At 33.8% G+C, this 22,770-nt stretch overlaps 1 protein-coding gene across 2 annotated transcripts in view; it reads right to left on the bottom strand.

Moving 5' to 3' along the window:
- Positions 1 to 22,770, bottom strand: part of C11H12orf40 (chromosome 11 C12orf40 homolog) — a 130,115-nt gene extending 107,345 nt beyond the window's left edge. Inside the window, exons 1-4 of one of the 2 annotated variants that reach the window (XR_007717909.1) lie at positions 22,584 to 22,740; positions 5,884 to 5,923; positions 2,928 to 3,066; positions 377 to 509 (exon numbers count right to left, since the gene is read on the bottom strand). Coding sequence is in view for 1 of the 2 variants with exons in the window: in XM_050750133.1 (XP_050606090.1) it covers positions 377 to 509; positions 2,928 to 3,066; positions 5,884 to 5,923; positions 22,584 to 22,606 (335 nt within the window). In the remaining variant the exon portion in view is untranslated. Of the gene's footprint in view, positions 1 to 376; positions 510 to 2,927; positions 3,067 to 5,883; positions 5,924 to 22,583 lie in introns of both variants that reach the window. The other variant, XM_050750133.1, reaches the window with a different exon arrangement.

Here is a 22,770-nt window from a genome sequence, read left to right as displayed (position 1 = left end):
TAATGAAAAGAAAAATTTAGGTTAAAAATATAAATGGAAATAAAATTGACTGTCCTTTCCTGTATTTAAAATTCATACTGCTCTACACAAAACACACAGAAACCTACATAAATCATTACAGGGTCATAATATTACTCAGTTTTATAAAAATTATATTAATACTAGAGATAGATATTTTTATGATAAGGTAAGTCAAACAAAGTGTACAAGATCTGGATCATTTGATAAAGGTCTTAATCATTGTATAATACTGTTAACAGCCAAACAAACAAAAACTGGAGGTAGAAGGTAAGTATTTTATACAGTTTCCAGTGAGTAAAAGTGTTGATAATAACCAGTTTAAACATTAATAATATAAATCCTAGCTAAAACCTACTTGGTTTCTGTATCATCAAGGCAGAGTTTAGAAGGTACACAGTGAGGCGATATTGGGAGTTCTAAATTATGCTTTCTTAGGGGCATTTTTATGCCTCTATTCATGTTCACATGGGTTGGTTTCCTCACAGTTTCTACAATAAAAAATATATAATTATAATTTTAAAATAAGAGTAATAAAATCTTGTAAAAGTACTGCTTAATATATAATGTTTATTACATAAATGTACATCTAAGAAATTTTACTAAAATATTTACATTCTGTCAGTGTTAATAAATCATTACAATATAAACAACTATCACAGAGACTTTAAAATATATTTTTCTTCATTATCTTATATACTCATTATAGGTGCCCTATTAATTTAGTTCTACTTTTTCTTCCACCAAGATTTCTCCGATCTCCAAACTATATTAGATACTGTGTTATATATTCCCACTGTACTTTATATTTTCCCTTTCTTTGGTCAGTACTTTCACCCACTGTATTTTTGTGATACACCCACCCCAACTATATACATAGTTATAGTGTAGATTTTATATCTTCTTATAAAACCCTGCCTCAAGCCAGGCACAGTGGCTCATGTCTGTAATCCCAGTTACTAAGGAGGCTGCAGTTGGAGGACTGCTTGAGGCCAAGAGTTCAAGACCAGCTTGGGCAACACAGTGAAACCCTGTCTTTAAAAACAAAACAAAATAAAACTCTTGCCTCTCTGGATAAAATACGTGATTTCGCAGTAGCCATCTGACTAAAGATGAACCAATAATAGCATCCCATTCTTCTAGTTATAAATGAAATTGTTTCACTGTGAGATTGGTACCAGTAGCACAAGGCAACATTCTTACAGTGGAATTTTGAAATGTGGGACAAGAGAAACAATTCTCAGTATTTCCTTGGTGGCAAAACTAGAGGAGGTGAGTAATATTAGTTTCTTAAGGCCATGTTTTGAGCCTCAATGATGAAGACAGCCTGAGAAAATAAAGTTAGTAACTGAAGTGAAAAAGAATCTTGATAGTATCCAAGTTCCTGTTTCGAGTCGTCTCTGAGGCCCACTGCACCATCACTCTTCCTGTTAAAGGAGTAAAAATGTATCTGTTTTGAACTTCTGTCATTTGCAGCCACAAGTCCTGACTAATAAAGTTTGCTTTCTGTTTTATCCTCAGCACCCAATAGAGTACTTACAGTGGGTACCCAATAAAAATATGCTGAAGAAATAAATGAAAAGAAAGTGCAGGGGTTCAGGACATTATCCCCAAATAAGACATCCTGCTATTTAAGAAAATAGCAGAAGCAAGAAGGTTACTCTCAGCTTCCCCCTGAAGCAGGTCATAAAACCCTCATTTGAGAGGTGCCCTGGTTATACTTGGAAGAAAATAATATCCCTATCTCTGAAGACACAGGGTCACAAAGAAGAATCTGAGCAAAGAGGTCTTGCTAAGATCCCCTTAGTTTATTACTATTAGATCATTCTTTTAAAAATCCAATCATACTTCTTGAGGACTATCCACTTTTTCATCAAACCTGACAAGAAAAATACACAAGTTTAGCCATTTCTTCCAATCTTAAGATATCAACTTTTTTATCAAGGCTCTTGTGTCACAGAAAACTTACTAAATAAATCTGTATGTTTTTATCCTGTTAATCTGTCTTTTGTTATTGAAGCTTTAGCCATAAACCTAGCAATGGATGAGGAAATATATTTTTATTACCCTACGACTGGGAATAAATAAAGGTAAATACATCAAAGAGATTTACAACAAAAAGTTTTATTCTCAAAGTCCATGAACAATGTATTTATTCCTTCTAAAGTATAACTAAATTTACTTGTGTAAACTGTTATCTATGGAGGGAGGAAAAAAATGACGGAGAAAGGAAATGAAATATTAACAATACTCTGATGAATTTCTATCCCTTCCTGATAAATTGTCTTATTTTTATGCTCTCATTTTTAGCAGTTGTTTTAAAACTTAAATATCATACACAAGTTCCTCTGAGAGAGGAAAAATATACTCTAATTAAGCTTTTTATTTACTTGAAGAATCAAAATATATGACAAAACGGACTTTATTTTGCAGTATTAGACTGCTATGATTAACATCCCAGTAAAGTGTAATAAATAATTCAAGTGATGGCATAGGAAACTAGTCATTGAGGCAAGAATGTTTCCAGATCTTCCTTTCATACCTATCCTCTAAATATAAAGAATAGTTAATTTGTTGACATGTATTAACATTTATTCCCTGCTCTCTAGCTAAACTTTGGTAACTACCTACCTGTATAGAATAATATAACAACTGTACTATAATAAGTTTAATGACACCTAATAAATTAGTTTTATATAACACATACACAACATAAAAATAAAAATAAATGGATTAAGCAACAAAACATTTTAAGCAGATATTAACTAGGCATCTAATTTAAGAGAGCAACCAAATTTTAAAATTAATTTTCCACATGCTTTGAGCTCTAAAATTACAAACTAATTAGAAGGCTAAACATTATTATGATTACATCAAGTTCAAAACAGAATGCAATTGGAATGACTTACCAGGGATTTTCTTCTTGCAAGATATCTGATTTACCATATATAGGTTAAGAATGTCTAAGCTGACAGCAGAATTTTTGACAGGAGATAAAACTCCGAGTGATTTCATTTTTGATTTTAACCTGTGTTTTTCAAAATATTCCTAAAATAATTAAAAATTAAAAATAATGCAGCAAATACGTGGTTTTAAACAGAATTATAAATAATAAAAAGCAATCCTATTATTAAGTCATTGACTTGATATTTTTATATTTTGTGACATCTTTGTATGTTTACAAATAAATTACAATTAATCATAACTTGCAGTTTGCCTAAAGACTAAATTTCACAGCCTTTTATGATCTTAAGCATAACCTTTAAAACAGAATGCTATAAAGCTATTCTCTGAAATCAAAAGATTAGAAATTATCTGTATATAGAAAGTTAAAAAAATCTAGTAACAGAACAACAATTCTGACAGGCCAAAATCTTGTTTTTCTACAAAGTATGCTATTCTGCAGATATAGAAAACCTTAAAAATATGTACAGCTGAGTGCCATTGAAAGTCAACAGAAATGAAGAAAAAAAAAGCTATGTGCAAATTAATCTGCAACCAAAGCCAATTTCATTTATTTGTTATCCCTCCAGGATTCCTAGATGTTTGTTTTTTAACCAGACTTGCACATAATTATCACTTTATCCAGTTTTTATTTTCTTTCTGTTTGAATTATTATTCTTTCTTATTGCCATTCTTTCTTTCAGGTTACATCATTAATTCATTTAAATAAAAATTAACTATTTAACATTTATTTATCAAGCCACTATTATGTGCTAGATATTAAGACACTGCGAAAACATCTTCTCTTCCATTATAACTCATTATAACTTCTCTTCCATTATATAACTCATAATATAATGCTATAAATGTAATTATAAATGTGAAATTGTCAGAAATGAGAAAAAGCCAAGATGGCAAAATATTTAGTGCAAGAGGTCATAATCTGAAGAGGTTACATATCATATTTATTTTCAAGAAGTTGAGGCTCTTTCACAGTAACATCTCAGAATATTGTTAATTATAACTTTTAAGTTTGTAAAAATCTTGTAAGAACTATAAGAGACCTGCTAATGATCACACAAAAAAAGTAAATGTTTTACAAAATAAATAATAGATAAAAGGATTTGTTCACATTTCATTTGAGTGATCTGGAACCCCAAATTAGACTAAAATGTATTTTTAAAGACTACACTATGGTTAAGCAATGAAATAACAGGATCTTCAGGATGTAAATATTTTTCCCCCTTGAAACAATAACTCAGTCATTGCTAGATCTTATAATTGATTGTGTCCTGGAATTAAGAACTTGTTAGTTCATCTGTACAAAGTACAAAGGCACTATATTTTGTGGTGGATAAGACCATAGTGAGGGAGATGATGACACAAATAAATACAACTGACTATGATTGGGGATGGTATCAAATCCTAGGAAAGGTATGTAAATTATTGTTTGGGGGCAGGGTGGGTACAGGGAAGGGAGGAGGACAAGGAAGATTTCTTAGGAAATGGGTTCTAAGATAGATAGATGAGTCAGAGCTATCCAAAGAGGGTAGGAATGTAAGGTTCCAGGAATAAGGAAGAACAACACAAAGACTGTCAAAGGGACTAAGCCTTTATTCCAGGAAATATGTTGAAGAAGTCTGTCCCATATTCTCTAGCCATCATGATAGCATCTAATACCTGTTCCAAGAAAGAACAGAAGTACGTAACTAATTGATTCACTTGACAAGACTAAGCTCAATTTTTTTGTCAAGTCTCACTTGGTAAAAACAACTAGAAAACAATTTGAAAAGAATCAGAAAACTTTCAGAAACCAAGTAATCAAATTTTAACTTGAAAACAGTCATTAAAAAGGAACAACCAGAGAGACAGAAATAAAATCTGGAGAATGTACCGAAGAAAGAACAGAAAGAATTTGTTTCCAGATGAAAGGAATGGCAAACTGTGTAGGAGATGGCAACATAATAAAATGAATTGGACTGACAAATATCCTTTCAATTGAACAACATAAAGTTCATTGTTGATGTTAGCAAGATGACTGAGAAATGAATGAGATACAATATAAAAGGGGATAGCTTGGGAAGGAAAAGAAAACATAGATGGTCACTATCCTGCTTTTATAATATCACTCCGTTTTCTTTAAACTTTACTACCTTTGATCGTATTAACATTATTGGGTTTTTTTCTGTTTTAGAACTTTGTATAAAGGAATCTTACTGCTTATATTCTGTGAGTTTCTTCTTTTGCTCAACATTGTGTATTTGAGATTCATCTGCATTAATTATATGCAGCTTATACATTTTCACTGCTATGCTATTACTGGATATGCCATAGTTTGTTTAACCATTCTACTATTCTACTGCTAATGGATGTTGGGGCAGTTCTCTTTCCCTCTCCTTCCTTCCCTTTGCCTGTCTTCTTTCTCCTTCTCTCTCTCTGTTTGCTATTTCAGCATAACAATGACTCAAGCAAATCTTGTACATATCCAAAAGGGCACATGTACAAGAGTTTCTTTGCTCAGTTGTAAAGTATATACATGCTCAACCTTACTATGGAATGCAATCAGTGTAATAAAAAATAAAGACAAACTAAATGGAAGTAGTACACAGGTTATGACACCATTACTGTACATCATTTATTAGGTAATAAATGATTATTTAAATTAGAATACCAATACTCAGGTAGTGAGAAGTGGTCAGATTTGGGATACATTTTGGAACTAGAAGGACAGCAGTAATCAACAATGATCTTTAAGTCTCTGACTGAGCAAAATGAGTGGCTAATTAAGTATCAACAAGGATGTAGAAGAACAAAGGAAGGTGGCCTCCAGTTTCACTTAGGTGAATGTATTGGTGGTAGAAAAACACTTCAAGGTCATTGTTCTCATCAGGCTGACAAAAATAAAAACATTTTTTTCTTTACCTTTTGCTTTCTCCTTTCCTGCTTGATCAGAACCCTGGACCTGAAAAAGGAAGCAGAATAAAATACATAGTGATTAAAGAAATGACCTTTAAGACAATTGCCAGTTTAGCTTAATAGATTTAGAGTTAAAATCTAAAAGTGTAGTATCATTGCATTTTTTTCTGAAAAGAAACTATAAAAATATTCTTAAAGTATTTACAGTATGATGTTTCACAAAATTTTCTTAGATAGGAAATCCAAGATCTAATAAAAAAAAAAACCTGCATACTGATGATGAATAATTAAGTATAAAATAAATCTGAATTCTAATGCTAAGATAAGCAAAAAAAAAAAAAAAATGCATTGGAAAGAATATATCCCTGAAACATTCTTATCTGATAGCAATATTCTTGGTCAACATTCTTCTTTTTCTTTGTATTTCAACATTCTACTGAAATCAACAGAGAATAGAGAGGAAGTTGAAATCTACTTGGGATCTAAGGAAATGTGAAGTGTATTGCTAGAGCAACATCAGTTACATTAATATATCAGCTGTATTTACTTGAAATCTCATATCTATGTCTTAATCTGTTCAGGCTGCTATAACAAACTACCATAAAGCCAGGGAGCATACCAAGAAGAGAAATTTATTCCTCACAGTTCTAGAGGCTAGGGAGTCCAAGATCAAGGCACCAACACATTCGATGTCTGGTGAGGGCCCACTTTCTGGTTTACAGATGACATTTTTTGCAGTATCTTTATTTAGTAAAAGGGGTGAGCTAGCTCTATGCAACCTCTTTCACAAGGGTATGAATCTGAATCATGAAGACACTGCCCTTGTGACCCAATCACCTTCCAGAGCCACCCCCTCCTAATACCATCACCTTGGGAGTCAGGATTTTAACATATGAACTTGGGGGAAACACAAAAATGCAGACAATAGCATCTTCTTTAAAAAAAAAAAAAACCTAGTAGTTCTAGATGTGTGTTGTATCGATAATCCCTGAGCCAAATACAGCACTGAATACCAATGATAGTGCAGTATTTAATGGTTATATTTGTTCTATTAATAATAGTGGAACACTATAAAATATTCACGACAATATTACCAGATTTACATAACTTTTAGACATGCATAACACTATGGCCTCAAATTCAAGATTTATGTAAAAATAAGTAAAATGACACTGTGTCTTAACTATATAATATCTAATATCAAAATAATCATCGCTAATACTAAATACCATATATCTTTCACCATTCTAGATACTTCAGACACCTTACATGTATAAGCTCATTTAATTCCATGGCAGCTCTGTAAGGTAGGTTCTATTTCTGTACCCACTTGACTGATGAGGAAACTAAGGCAAAGACAGGTTAAGTAACTTCCCCAAGATCACACCGCTTATAAGTGGTAGAGGCAGAATTCAAATCCAGGGTGTCTGATATTGGAGTTCTTAGCCAAAACTGCCTTTCAAGTATATCAACCGAGAATATACAAAGTTGTTCATTTTTCCCAGTGATTTTCATAAACTTTACCAATGACAATTACTAAATACCCCAGACTTTGCAACTTATTGAATGTGTTCTTTAACATACTTCCCATTAACTTTGTTCCCCCATGCAAGAACTAACCAGGCCCAACTCTACTTAGTTTCTGAGATCAGGCACGTTCAGGGTGGACTCATTAGAATCCAGCTGACTCATCAGCTATGTCTCAATTGACCATTTGAACTCATTGAGCAAAGAACCCTATATATTCTGCTGCATGCAGCATCATAAGTGTACTGCTGCCATTCAAACTTTACAAAGAAAAATTTCAAAAAAATTCATTTTACTGACTTACTTGCTAAGACTAAGGAGGACCTGAGAAATTAGTTTATTCTCCATCATTTTAAAACTCGCAAAGCTTATGCACAGAAAGTAAAGTGACTTTTCAAAGTTCAGAAATATAGAAAGTATAACAGAGCTGGCAGTATTACACAATCCAGACTAAAAAGAGTTAACAAAAATAAATGTTTATTGTATAAGCAGTTTCCATGTTATAGAGCTCAGTAAAACTAAGACATCAAAATAAATATGGTCTTCATATATGTATGCATTGTGTGATTTTATTCCAGGCTGATTTTCTCTTATCCAGGACATTCATGGCTATCACCAAATGCTACATACTACTTAATGCGCATCCCTATGTGCCTAAGAAAAAAATTAATTAGGAAGTTAACACCAATATCTACATCAGCCTAGCAATCACTAGACTGCAGTGAAAATGAAAAAGGATTCTGACATATATGTCAAAGGTCATTTCTTAAACAGAACATTTTAGAGTATTAAGGCTATCACTGTTATTAAGAGAATGGTATGTCCACATAAACTAAATATTTTCCCGAATACAGTCACTCTCAATTATTTGCACTAAAGAAGAAGAGTGCGTCAGTCAGAATTCTTATAAGCAACAGAAAGTACATTTGGCTGATTCAAACAGAAAATAAATTTATTAAAAGAAAAATGGATAGCCAAACAGACCTGCTGAGAAGGCATGCTTGTCAAATGGCAAGAACAAGGAAGTCTAGGCAGTTTTGGGAATATGGCCAAAATCATGCAACAATTAGTCTCATAAGGATACCACTGCTGGCACTGGTGAATACTGGATACTGCTGACTATACCATTTCCACTCCTGGACAGCACTTCCCCTGGCATCCTTGTCCCTGAAAATTCAATCCTGCTGCAGCTCCTACAACTGCCTACTACAAAACAGATGAACTGCAGTCCCTATTTTCTTGGTTCACTAACTCTTGATTCAAAGTACAAGACAAGAGCACCAAAATTGAGCTTAGATCATGTACCCATTCACTAGCTGCAAAACAGACTAGGAAACAAGTATCTAGGCTTGTTTATTTGTTGTTGTTGTTGTTGTTGTTGTTGTTGTTTTCAGCTTTACTATAGAGGAAGGTGGCCTGTACCTATCACCAAAACTCCTAAGGTGGTAGACAGATATACCACACATAAACAGGGGCCTCAGATACTGGTATGCCAAAGAACACAAATGTCTACTACACTGCTATAATAAAATGAAAATAGGTAATGATCCAAAAGTCATTTTTATTTGGCTATGTCAGGATATATGTACTCCTTAATAGTTGCTTCTTGTGGTTTGCTTAGGCCAATATAAAAATAAGACAACAGTGATAAGAGACTATATTCCCTAAGTAGTAGGGGAAACTAGCTGGAACTTTATATATGACAAAAATAAATTATAATTAAAAGGACTTGCCAATGAATCCCTAGCAGTCATTGCTAAAAGCATTCCACACTGACTACTGCAGTATTATGTAAGTAGTCAACTGTCATAATTACATTGTAAAGGGTCTCTTTGATTTTATGCAAATGTTCTCCAATATATTTTACTATATAAGTAACTGCTTTAAAACACACCTCTGATCATCATTTAGGGAGATGACTTCCATAGCATGCCCCTACTTAGCTTTCAGTGTTGTTTTACATTCTTCGACTTATGTACTACAACACTCAACCAAACTAAAATATGTGTTTCTCTAATTTTTGTCTTGAAATTTAAATTACTAGTGAATTGGGAGTGAGCTAGAAAGTGGGAATGAGGTTCGTCTTTTTTAAACAGTAATTACTACGTTATTCTGGAAAATGAATTTTTAAAGAAATATGTACAACCATCTCTTTCAATGAAAGTTTGAATGAACAATATTAGTTGCCATTATAATAGGTATTGATTCAAAATCATTTTGTACTTAAAAGAAAATTGGTAGGTCATAACCTCTTCATAGAATCCTCCACAAGTTATCTATTCTAGATAGTAGTAACATAAATATTTGTTACATTATTCTTTGCTAAGAAAGAAAAAAAGTTAAAAACAAAAAAGTATAAAGGGGTTAAAGGAGAGAAGGGAGGGAGAAGGGAAGAGAAAGAGAAATGAGAAAAAAGGAGTAGAGGGAGAGGGAAAAACTACCATGCTAATTACAAAAACGCATGAGGGCATTTCTGCTCCTTGCTATTCCTTCTAGTAAGGAAAGGTTTAAAGGAAAATGCTAAAGAAATACTTCCTTTTTTAAAAAAAATTAAAAAGACACAAATGCAATAAAGTTGCCAAAGAAATGTTTAAAAAAACACTAACACGTACATTTTACATGGAGTATGCAGGAACTATTAAAACTGTATTAGGAATTAAAAACTATGAGTGTCATATAAACTGACAGTTAATACTGTCAGTATTAACTTGTTCTTTTTTGCTTCCTTTGTTTTGTTTTGCTTTTTAGTTTCTTGATCAGTTTGTTTTCTTAGGGGCATCGTGCCATGCAAAAGAGACTGCTCCAGACTGCTAAGCTCTTATAATAATATCTTAAATTTGATGAAAAGTGGAAAATTTAAAGAAAATTAATAGACCAATAATTAGCAAATGAAAAACAGTATTTTATGGTTTGTGTCACACTGAAATTAATATTAACCTAAAACATCAAAATCTAACATTGTTTAGCTGGTAGACTTATTAACATTCAAGACAGTAACTAGCCTAGAAAAAGTACTTACATTGGCTTTCCACAAAACTAAAGCAGGTTGACCTGATGTGATAGGAATAGTAATGATACATGTTAGAATGTTATGGCTTTTAAGTAACTTCTCTTACAATGCAAAAGAAAAAGTTTTCACAGAAGTATGAATTACCAAAGAAAGGTATTAAGGGAAAAAGAACGTTAAACCAATAAAGCAAAACTTCATCTAATATTTAGAATACAGAACCTAATTAAAATAAGTTCTCGGAGACCACATTCTTGCAGTATTTTCACACAGAAAACACTGTTCCACAGCTATAAGCTGTAATCATAAACATGAACGGCCATTTCCTGAGTCACACAGTGGAAGATATTTCAGAATGCAAATGACACTCCAACACAGAAGTATATTTCAAGCTATTTGCATTATCATTAGTTCAAGAAGAAAAAAATGAATATACTCATAGTTCCATTAGTACTATCTCTAAAATTTAGAAATAGTCTTGAAACATTTAACATATTTTCATTAAAATAACTAAACTGGTTCTTAGATGCAATTTAGCAACTAATTTTATAGCTACAAACTTTGTAAGATTTCCACAAAAACATTCCTGATAGTCTTACAGGTAGCTAGACTTGGATTTGAATTTTAATAAGCAATATTATAAATACCATAAAACCTCTACATCCCTAAAACAAACTTTTTTAATACTTTAAGTTCTAGGGTACATATGCACAATGTGCAGGTTGCACAGCTATACACGTGCCATGTTGGTTTGCTGCGCCCATCAACTCGCCATTTACATTAGGTATTTCTCCCAATGCTATCCCTGCCCCAGCCCCTCACCCACCGACAGGCCCCAGTGTGTGATGTTCCCTGTCCTGTGTCCATGTGTTCTCATTGTTCGACTCCCACCTATGAGTGAGAACATGTGGTGTTTGGTTTTCTGTTTTTGAGATAGTTTGCTTAGAACAATGGTTTCCAGTTTCAACCAGGTCCCTGCAAAGGACATAAACTCATCCTTTTCTATGGCTGCATAGCATTCCGTGGTGTATATGTACCACATTTTCTTAATTCAGTCTATCATTGATGGACATTTGGGTTCGTTCCAAGTCTTTTCTATTGTGAATAGCACCACAAGAAACATACATGTGCATGTGTCTTTATCATAGAATGATTTATAATCCTTTGGGTATATGTCCAGTAATGGGATGGCTGGGTCAAATGTATTTCTAGTTCTAGATCCTAAAGGAATCGCCACACTGTCTTCCACAATAGTTGAACTAATTTACATTCCTACCAACAGTGTAAAAGGTTTCCTATCTCTCCACATCCTCCCCAGCATCTGTTGTTTCCTGACTTTTTAATGATCGCCATTCTAACTGGTGTGAGATGGTATCTCATTGTGGTTTTGATTTTCATTTCTCTGATGAGCAGTAATGATGAGGATTTTTGCACATGTCTGTTGGCTGCATAAATGTCTTCTTTTGAGAAGTGTCTGTTCATATCCTTTGCCTACTTTTTGATGGGGTTGTTTTTTGTTTTTTGGGTTTTTTTCTTGTACATTTGTTTAGATTCTGGATATCAGCCCTTTGTCTGATGGGTAGATTGCAAAAATTTTCTCCCATTCTGTAGGTTGCCTGTTTTACACTGCTGATAGTTTCTTTTGCTGTGCAGAAGCTCTGTAGTTTAATTAGATCCCATTTGTCTATTTTGGCTTTTGTTGCTATTGCTTTTGGTGTTTTAGTCATGAAGTCTTTGTCTATGACTATGTTCTGAATGGTATTGCCTAGGTTTTCTTCTAGGGTTTTTATGTTGTTCGGTCTTACATTTAAGTCTTTAATCCACCTTGAGTTAATTTTTGTATACAGTGTAAGGAAGGGATCCAGTTTCAGCTTTCTACATATGGCTAGCCAGTTTTCCCAGCACCATCTATTAAATAGGGAATCCTTTCCCCATTGCTTGTTTTTGTCAGGTTTGTCAAAGATCAGATGGCTGTAGATGTGTGTGGTGTTATTTCTGAGGTCTCTGTTCTGTTCCATTGGTCTATATGTCTGTTTTGGTACCAGCACTATGCTGTTTTGGTTACTGTAACCTTGTAGTATAGTTTGAGGTCAGGCACCATGATGCCTCCAGCTGAAAACTCAATCATCTCAGCCTAAAATCTCCTTAAGCTGATAAGCAACTTCAGCAAAGTCTCAGGATACAAAATTAATGTGCAAAAATCACAAGCATTCCTATACACCAATAATAGACAAACAGCCAAATCATGAGTGAACTCCCGTTCACAATTACTAAAAAGAGAATAAAATACCTAGGAATCCAACTTACAAGGGATGTGAAGGACCTCTTCAAGAGCTACAAACCACTGCTCAACGAAATAAAAGAGGACACAAACAAATGGAAGAACATTCCAAGCTCCTGCATAGGAAGAATCAATATCATGAAAATGGCAATACTGCCCAAAGTAATTTATAGATTCAATGCTATCCCCCTCAAGCTACCACCGATTTTCTTCACAGAATTGGAAAAAATTACTTTAAAGTTCATATGGAACCATAAAAAACTTTTTAATATAAATCTTTTAAAATGTAACTATTGACAAGAAGAAAAAGGGTAGATAACGAACTGAGACTATTATAACGCTTACAGTTAAGTTTCAAGGAGTAAATAAAATCACACACTGCATAACAATGGTTCAGTCAAGGACAGACAACTTATATTATACTACAGTGGTCCCATAAGAGTGTAATGATGCTGACACCTTCCTATCATCTAGTGATTGCCTAGTTGTCAGAACATGGTAGCAAACATTACTAACATGTTGTGGTGATCCTGGTATAAATAAACCTACTGTACTGTAAGTGGTATAAAAGTATAGCACATACAATTATGTAGAGCCCATAATACTTGATAATGATGATAAAAGACTGTGTTACTGTTTTATGTATTTATTATTACTATACTTATTGTTATTTTAGCATATAGTCCTTCAGCTTATTAAAAAAAAATAGTTAATTGTAGAACAGCCTCAGGCAGGCCCTTCAGAATGTGTTTCAGAAGAAGGCATTGTTATCATAGGAGATGACAGCTTCATTCATGTTATTGCCCTGAAGACCTTCCTGTGGAACAAGATGTAGAGGTGAAGACAATGAGATTGATGATCCCTAACCATGTGAGCCTAGATTAATGTGTATATTTGTGTTTTCATTTTTAATAAAAAACTTTGAAAAGTTTTAAGAAATTAAAAATAGAAAAAAATCTTACACACTAAGGATATAGTCTCATACAGCTGTTCAATGTGTTTGTGTTTTAAGCAAAGTGTTATTACGAAAGACTCAAAAAGAATTTAAAAGTTTATAAAGTAAAATATGTTCCATTAGCTTAAGGTTAATTTATTACTAAAGAAAGAAAAACATCTTTAAAAATAAATTTAGTGTAGCCTAAGGGTATAGTGTTTATAAAGTCTACAATAGTATACAGTAATGTCCTAATGCTTCACATTCACTCACCATTCACTCACTGACTCACCCAGGTCAACTCCAGTACTGCAAGCTGCAGTCACGGTAAGTACCCTATATAGATGTACCATTTTTTATCTTTTATATGGTATTTTTACTGCATCCTTTCTATATTAAGATTTGTTTAGATACATAAACACTTACTGTTGTGTTATAATTACTGACGATATTCAGTACAGTAACATGCTGTATAGGTTTGTAGCTTAGGAGCAAAAGACTATGCCATATAGCATAGGTGTGTAGTAGGCTAGACCCCCTAGGTTTCTGTAAGCACAGTCTATGATGTTTACACAACAACAAAATTGTCTAATGGTACATTTCTCAGAATGTAACCCTGTCACTAAGCAACATGTAACTGTATATGTATGTACAAATGTGTATGTGTATGATACATGCATGTATCATACACATAAAAAGATATATGTATATAAATATATACACATTTAAAATGTTATTTGTGGACGAAAATATTGGTTTCATTATGTTGTCAATCTCTAAAATATTTTCTACAAAAACGATTTTCAAAAATAAACTTATTTGGCTAGGTGCAGTGGCTCATGCCTATAATCCCAGCACTTTCGGAGGCTGAGGTGGGAGGATCACCTGAGGTCAGGAATTCAAGACCAGTCTTGCCAATATGGTGAAACCCTGTTTCTACTAAAAATACAAAAACTTAGCCGGGCATGGTTGTCGGGTGCCTGTAATCCCAGCTACTCGGAAGGCTGAGGCAAGAGAATCACTTGAACCCGGGAGTCAGAGGTTGCAGTGAGTCGAGATGGCACCAGTGCACTCCAGCCTGGGAAACATAGAGATATTTCATCTCAAAAAAAAAAATATATAAACTTATTTCATAAGTTAAAACTATATATATATATTTACACATATATATGTAAATCTGGGAACATTAAAGCAAAAACAGTTCTTTACATCAGTTACCAGAAGGTTAAACAAAAAGTATAAGCAGAAATATTTATTGTATACATGTGCTATCATCAATTACTTAAACTGCATATGTCTCTAACAATGTGTTACTCATAGTTTTCAGAAGAAAGCAGTTTTTCAGTATTAATTCCTAATATTTAAATTCTCTTCATAAAACTGCCTGCAATGTTTAAAATTGCATTTGGTTAATAAATTTAAAACTGTTGAACTTTCAATCAACACTCTGCATAATTCACATTAACTGAGAAAATACTTTCTCTACAGATAATGAAGTACCTGGTAAGCTCAGAACAAATTTTGCCAAATGGAAGATACTATCCAATTTTTGTTTTTATATAAGTATTTAGTCCAAATATTTTCACAAGTACTATTTTTATTCAATTTATACCTTATTTTTTACAAGATAAAACTTGACAAATAAGCAGCAATATCTGATTCTTTTAAATATTTATCTAAATGTAGATGCTATAAAACTGTAGACTCCTTCAATTGCATTCTGTTCTTCTAAAAAAAAAAAAAAAATTAACCAATTAAAAGTAGGCACTCCATCAAAACCTTTGTACCAGTCACAATATTCCAATATATCTGAATACCAAAAATATATTTTCAAAGTTAAATCTTGTGCAGAATTCAATTTTAAAAGCCTTATCTTCAATAATTACAATTTACTATGAGCTTCAAAAGTTGAATTTTTGATCAGGCCATTCATGGAATGTTTAAAATAAAAATTTCCAACTGTTTTTGAATAATTTGCCATCAAAGTATAGAGTACCTGCTTATAAAAATGTTCAATAGGCCAGGTACAGTGGCTCATGTCTGTAATCCCAGCACTCTGGGAAGCCGAGGTGGGTGGATCACCTGAGATCAGGAGTTTAAGACCAGCCTGGTCAATATGGCAAAACCCCGTCTCTACTAAAAACACAAAAAATTAGCTGGGCATGGTGGCAGGTGCCTGTAATTGCAGCTACTCAGGAGGCTGAGGTAAGCTAATCGCTTGAACCCGGGAGGTGGAAGTTGCAGTGAGGTGAGATCGCGCCACTGCACTCTAGCCTGGGCAACGAGAGCGAAACTCCGCCTCAAAAAAACAAAACAAAACAAAACAAAACCAGTTCATTAACACTCTAAGACCCATAGATTAATTTATAACATAATTATTCAAAGATTCAAGTGTTCATGAAATTCAATTAATGAAAAGAAGCAAAGAGAAGAAGCTTATAACAACATACTAAAGCATTCCTTTATATACAACATCAGTTTTTCTCAGTTACATTACTGAATATCTATAGAATAATTCATAAGTTTTTGACAACTGTAGTTTCTATATGGTAAAATATCGAACTTCTTTTGATGCAACCACAACCAATTATGAGTATATCTCAGCTTCACAGGTTACTTAATTTAGTAAGAACTCCATTTTAACCATTATACTATGGTCCACAAAATTTGTATCCATATTGCAGAAATAATTTTATCTTCAATGATGAACTTAACTAAATTCACAATTGCATTAATGATAATATTGGATGTTTCACCTTTGACAGAAAGAACTTTTAAGAAATTTTTTTGATTCCATGAATTAGATGAAAAACTTATTGGAATTAGCTTATTTTCTGTTTGCGGCATTGATTACCCTGATAAAATTGGCATCATTCAACTGTTTATGAATTTCTGCTAATAAAAGATACATTTACAGCTATCACTCTTATTTTTGAAAATACACAAGAAAAAATTAAATTAAAATAAGTGGAATTAATTTAAAAGCCATTTGATGTAAATGAAAACTCATACTTCACAATTAATTGGGCCTTCTACAGTTATATATATTATATTGTTATCTGCAGGTATAATCTCCTCAAAAATAACTACTGAATTTGAAAGTAAATTCTGATGCTTTTTCAGTAGATTTGTGTCTTCAGAGTTTCATGTGGCCGGTAACATAACCATGGGAATGCTAAATATTGGCAAACATTTTGTGCACGATTTACAGGTTCGTCATCAACATCCTTGAAAAACAAAGTATCAGTAGTCAAATTTTCATCATACATTAACTTTTCCTTTATTTGAGCTCTCTGCTCCCAAAAAGATTTATTGCAAAAGTATTATCAAACAATGAGAAAAACAGTTGTTGACAAACCCACTATAGCAACAGCCTTCACACTATTCTTTGTATCTTGACAGGCCTGATAAGCCTCTATTCTCTACAAACACTTCATTTACTCCTAATCTAAAATTCCCCACATCTCCTACTGACCCCAACCCAAGCATAGGAGCTATTAGCTTGCATTCATGTAACTAGCTGGTACACTAAGTGGCCAGTAGAGACAGCAGCAATAAATACTTCTCCCACCGTACCGAGCAAGTTAGTTGTCTCTAGCTGCTCATGTCCCAGCACACTTCCATTTTATGAGCAAGGGCCCATCATGCAATCTTTAAAAGGAGTTGTTTGTTAATTTCCATTTGGAAAATATCAGGAAAAGAGAGCTGGATTACCACTGGATGTCTTCCAGATTTAACCTCATGTTAAAGTGAGAACTCTCTTCACTGCACATATGGCTCACACACTAATAGAACCAGGCAGAGGATTAAAAAAAAAAAAAAAAAAAAATGTTCATTGATTCTATCTGGGCTCATTTTAACAGAATTATTAATGGTAGTTTATATTTAGTTAAAAAAACAAACACTCTGAGACAAATGCTAAACTGGGCATGCTACTAGGACCACAGGCATAAACCTTGACCATTTCAGGCAAACTAGGATGATGTTCGCGGTACATTTAAGCACTACCCACATTTAACACATGAAGAAAGAAACATAGAGAAGCATAGAGACAGAGGCTAGTTTACTGTAACGCTAATTAAGCTTAAGCTTCATGGTCCTTCACCTGAATGTGCCCCTTCCAAGGCCCTGTATCTAATTTTGTAGTCACAATTTTGTATTCTTTTTCCACAATCAGGGCTCTGCACAACCTGGATCTGCTCCTGTATGGAAAATTTAATAATTAACCAAAATTTACACAGCCTGTGATCCGTACAAAATGAAATTAGGACTTGTGTGGATTGAGTTTCAAGAACAAAGTTATATCTGAAAATGGAAAAATAGTATTACATTTTTTTCCTACCAGAATCCTAACTGGTATCACTATTTTGGAGTCTCTCCCCACTATATTCCAACCTAAATACCACTAACACCACAAACTAATAGTCATAAGATACAATTTTCACTATGTGACTTCTGAATTTGAATGACTCCTCAATAACATAAATGTTCAACGTCTTTGTCTAGCTTACAAACTCACCATCAAGCAGACATATGCAGACATTATCTCCAACTATTCAAGTAATGCTTTTATTTTTTGTTTTTCTCCATCAAACCTTCTTTTGTCCTTGCCTCTGAGTAGCCAAACTCTCAGCTAAACCTATCCTATGTTCTACTATGGTTCACATTATCTACTTTTTATATCCTATTTTGGCCTCTGACATTAAATATTTTCTAACTTAATGGCAAACCATACTTTTCTTCCCCAATACACTAAAACCTTATAGAAAAAGACTAAATTTCAGTTACTTTGTACTTACACCTGCCACAGTGCTTGGTACACAGCACTCAATAATATTTTGCTTAGATGAACTAAGTCTAGGCCTACATTTACAAATGGTAACCTCTCCCTCACCTAAAGAACTTTGGCTAGGTCTTTCTTATGACATTGATTGCATTCTCCAATCTGAATTATAAAAATAAACTCCCTAATTTAAAAATATCTTATGCTGCATGTATAGTGGTATATTTATAGATCTATAACCGATGTGATTCTGAATAGCATTTTGCAGACCAAAGTCTGGTTATATGTTATCTTCCTCCTTTCTTACTACCACCTTCATACCTGAAGTAAGTATGAATTTGGTGAAACTAGTCATTAATAAACAAGAAAATAAAACAATCTTTTCAAAATTAAAAACAAATCAGTGCTTACATATGTTGTCTCTCAAATCTGCACTTCAACCTGATTAGAAAAATACACGGTCTCAGGGGTGACTTCTAGCAAATATGAAATAAATGTGAGAGGTGTAGGTCACTAATTCCCAGATTAGTAAAAAAAAAAAAAAAAAATTAACTGGTGGGACTGACAATAGATTGATATTTTAATTTTGTCAAAAAAGGATTAAAAATAAAAGGGGGCATTTTAGTATCAAAAAACTTAACAAGGATATAACTTCAGAACAAAAGAAAAAAGAGTCTATTAAATTGAAAAACTTGCTATTATCATTGATTATCAAGTCTCAAAGAGACAGTAGCTTGGGAATTCCTATCATATACATGTAAATTAATTTCTTAGATCAATTTCTTTGCCCTCAATGAGGCCTTGGTTTGAAATGCACTGTTATGATATCTTGCAAAGATGGCCAAAAACCAAAACACTAAAGCCAAACTAAGTAAGCAACTAAAAAAGGAAAATAAGGGAAGCTTATTTCTTCCCCAATCATCGGCTCTTTCCATTACAAAACGATATTTTATGTATGACTGGTAAAGTCCCTAAATTGAAGAGCAGCAAAAGGTCAAATGCCCAGTTTCGTTTTTACAAGAAAAGCTATAAAGATCTTTGCAACTGTAAAACTGTAAAGATATTCCTATCAAATGATTCTGCAACTAAACTCAATAATTATCAGGTTTCTATATACAAGAACAATCTACTTCAAATTAGTGTAAGTAATCTGGTTGCTATTACTAAAACATAGATTTGCTTCATTCATTCACTTGAGAAAAGTATACAGAGAGCCCTTTATTAACTGTTTAAGTGTCTTAATGCAGACTTACCTGGTATCACAAACTAACATTTTTCAAGTTCTTAATACCTTCCATTGCAACTCATCTTTCCCTTTCCTAAGAAGCCTCGCTGAAACCTAGGTCTCCAATTTGATCAAGTATTTATTTCACCTCCATTTTAATTTTAAGAACCAGTGTTTCATTGTTTCCCTTTGGTGCTTGCTCTGTGCACTATTTCTGTCCTTCAAGGCTTAGGGTAACTTCCTGTTTCTTCTTTCTCTGAATTTTCACAGCCCTTTTTCGTGATACTTTTATTTACTTTATTTGTGGCACTCATCTTTCTATACAGCATAGCATGGAAGGTAAGCACATTGGGCTCAAATCCTAACTCTGTCATTCACTAGCTGGGTGACTCTACTCCAGTCACTTAACATTAACTAACTATGCTTCAGCTTCCCCATCAGTAGAATGGGAATAATATTAGTATATGAATCATAGCATTCTTAAGAGCAAATGAATAAGAAGCACTTAGAACAGTGCTTGCGACAATATTAAGTCCTATTTAAATATCTATTATTACAGTGATTTACCTAATTTTAATCTCTTCTTTCTCTCATAGGTTCTTTTTGTGGACCAGATGTATTTTTCTTTTCTGAATCCCCCTCTACATCTTACCAATTCCCTAAAAAGGTAGTCATGTAAAAAATATATTTGCTGAATTACTTACTGTTGAATACTCCGGAATTGTTCTGAAGGAACTTTAGAATTGTTCTCCAATCACTTCACTTGTCTGTATTTTAAGTTCCTAATAGTTCTTAAAATGTTTAACCAAAACATCCCTAACAATGGAGGGGGTAAAAAGTACTCCAGGATGGTTTGGGATAAAGATTAAAATTTCTATTCTATTAGCTCCAATCACCTGCCACTGGTTGCTAAAAGCACTATTTCAGATTGAGGCCCTTTAGGACACTATGAATGCCAAGATCAACTAATCTTGTCTACCCTTGCCTGACAGTCGAAAATGGAGATACTCATTTTTTTTTAATTACTAATCTGGGGCTTTACCGTAAGAAGCCCATCCCTCCACGTAAAATTTATTTAAAATTGCAGTTTATCTGAACATTTCACAAGAGTTTTTCATTTCACTCGACAATACATCCATGTTTGTGTGAAGGTTGATCACACAAATTGAGTCATTCTTGTATTGTCCAACCACATCAGAGTTGAGAAGCCAGGAGGCAAAAGCACTCAGGGCACAGAGCATTGCTACAAAAACGTGATTCTCTGCAAGCCAAGCTGCTGAAACTGCCTAGGACCAGTTATACCAAATAACTACTAAAATGAACTTCCAGGAGTCTATGACTAATTTTTAACTACCACCATCACCCACCAATCAGAGCTTGCCAGCTCCTCACAACTTTACTACTGTCAATGAACTTTCTTTCAAAACCATATGCAACATTTCTCTTTTTTTGTAAAATCCCCACCCTTTTCTTTGTTCTTCAGACATACCAAAGACACACTTTGTGTATGCCCTGAATTGCAATCCAAATAAAACATTAAATTTAGATATTTGTCTCTATATTTTATTTTGACTTTGACGTTTGTATAAATTTAAACACATAATTTTTTTCCCCTAATCTCTGATTAAAACTGATGCTTCGGAGAGATGTAACCATGTTTCTTAAACCCCCAGTACCTAGTATCTCCAGATGCTGCACCTCCAGTTGCTGTACCTCATTTTCAGAAACATAATCCTAGAGTACATATTTCCTGCAGTATATTGTTTTTGCGTCCTCCCAATAGCAACTAAAATATTAGTCCCAAAATAGCCATAAAAGTTTGTGATATATGACAGAATAATAGCAACATCTACATTTTAATAGTGCTAAGCATTTGTAAAATTATTTCATATAATCCTATTTAATATTTTAAAGAATATTAAATTCAAAAACATCGCATTATAATCATGTATCAACTCAATCCTGTTGAAGCCTGTAAATAAATTTTTACTTTTCTCCAAAGTACAAGTCTGCTGCCAAAACACTAGCCAGAAGTAATTCAGGTAAATTGCTAAAATACAATGCTAGCATATTCAACAGGATAAAAGTGCATGCTAAAATTATCAGGCATAGTTACGATACTTAGTGAATACAAAAGCTGTCTTTCCTCCAATAAATTCTTTAGAACTTAAACGCATTATAATCTAACCACATAATTACTGTCCTGGGTCTACTTGTGACAAAAAAATTACACGTAATGGCTTCTTGTTTCAGTCAAAACAATTCTTCTCATCAAGAATTTTGATCAAATGAAATTACAGGCCCACATGATCTCCCCTCAGCTGGACTTTAAGGTCAATAACAATGAATAGGTTATATAAAACTAAATTGTCAATCTATCACGCTTTGTGTTATCAATTCTAAATACAAAATAAATGGCACATTCTCTCAAGTTACTCTAGTAAAAACGGTTCACTTTACTTCCCTTTAAAATACAAACTACAATTTGGATTTATGGTGATACTGCTGCCCCGCCATTGATTTAAGTGCAGCTGGGACTGGTCACAAATAATTTCCAAATTCCAAATGTAAAGACTATGTATCAACTCAGAAGAACCTAAAAGAGGTGCAGACCCGGAAAAAAGGCAGTAGGGGAGGGCTCAGGTGCTAAAAGGCCTCATTAGAGTAACAGCGCATAGAACATGGAGAAGGGGAGGAGGGGCAGCAGGGAAGGTTGCTCACGGGGCCCCCACAGGTGAAGCCTTTTTTAAAGGCAGTGGGAAGAAGCTGAGTTCGTTTTGTTTTGGGAACAGAGACATGGTTATAGAGTCTCCATCGCGATTTGGATAACAATAAAAAGACCCTTTCCTACCAAGTTCTTTCCAGCTAAGGCTGTGACCTCTCCGCTGGAAAGTAGAAAGAGGTGTAGGAATGAATGTCCCAGTCTCAAACTCCAGCTGCACAACTTACCGGGACCCCCCGACCCAATTCATCTTCGCAAATCTTTTGACACCGAGGTCCCTGCGTCTAGAGCTCAGACATCTCAGCTCTGCGCCAAATCGCAGCTTCAACGGGATCCCCCACGGCCTCCTGACAGTCTCAGAGCCTGAAGAAGCTCCTTCTGGTCCAAGGCCCGAGGCCCAACCTCCCAACAGCC

This window comes from Macaca thibetana, chromosome 11, assembly GCF_024542745.1.
Source record: "Macaca thibetana thibetana isolate TM-01 chromosome 11, ASM2454274v1, whole genome shotgun sequence".
Taxonomy (NCBI): domain Eukaryota; kingdom Metazoa; phylum Chordata; class Mammalia; order Primates; family Cercopithecidae; genus Macaca; species Macaca thibetana.
The sequence above is the reverse complement of the archived record's forward strand: the minus strand, read 5'-3'. Positions and strand labels throughout refer to the sequence as shown.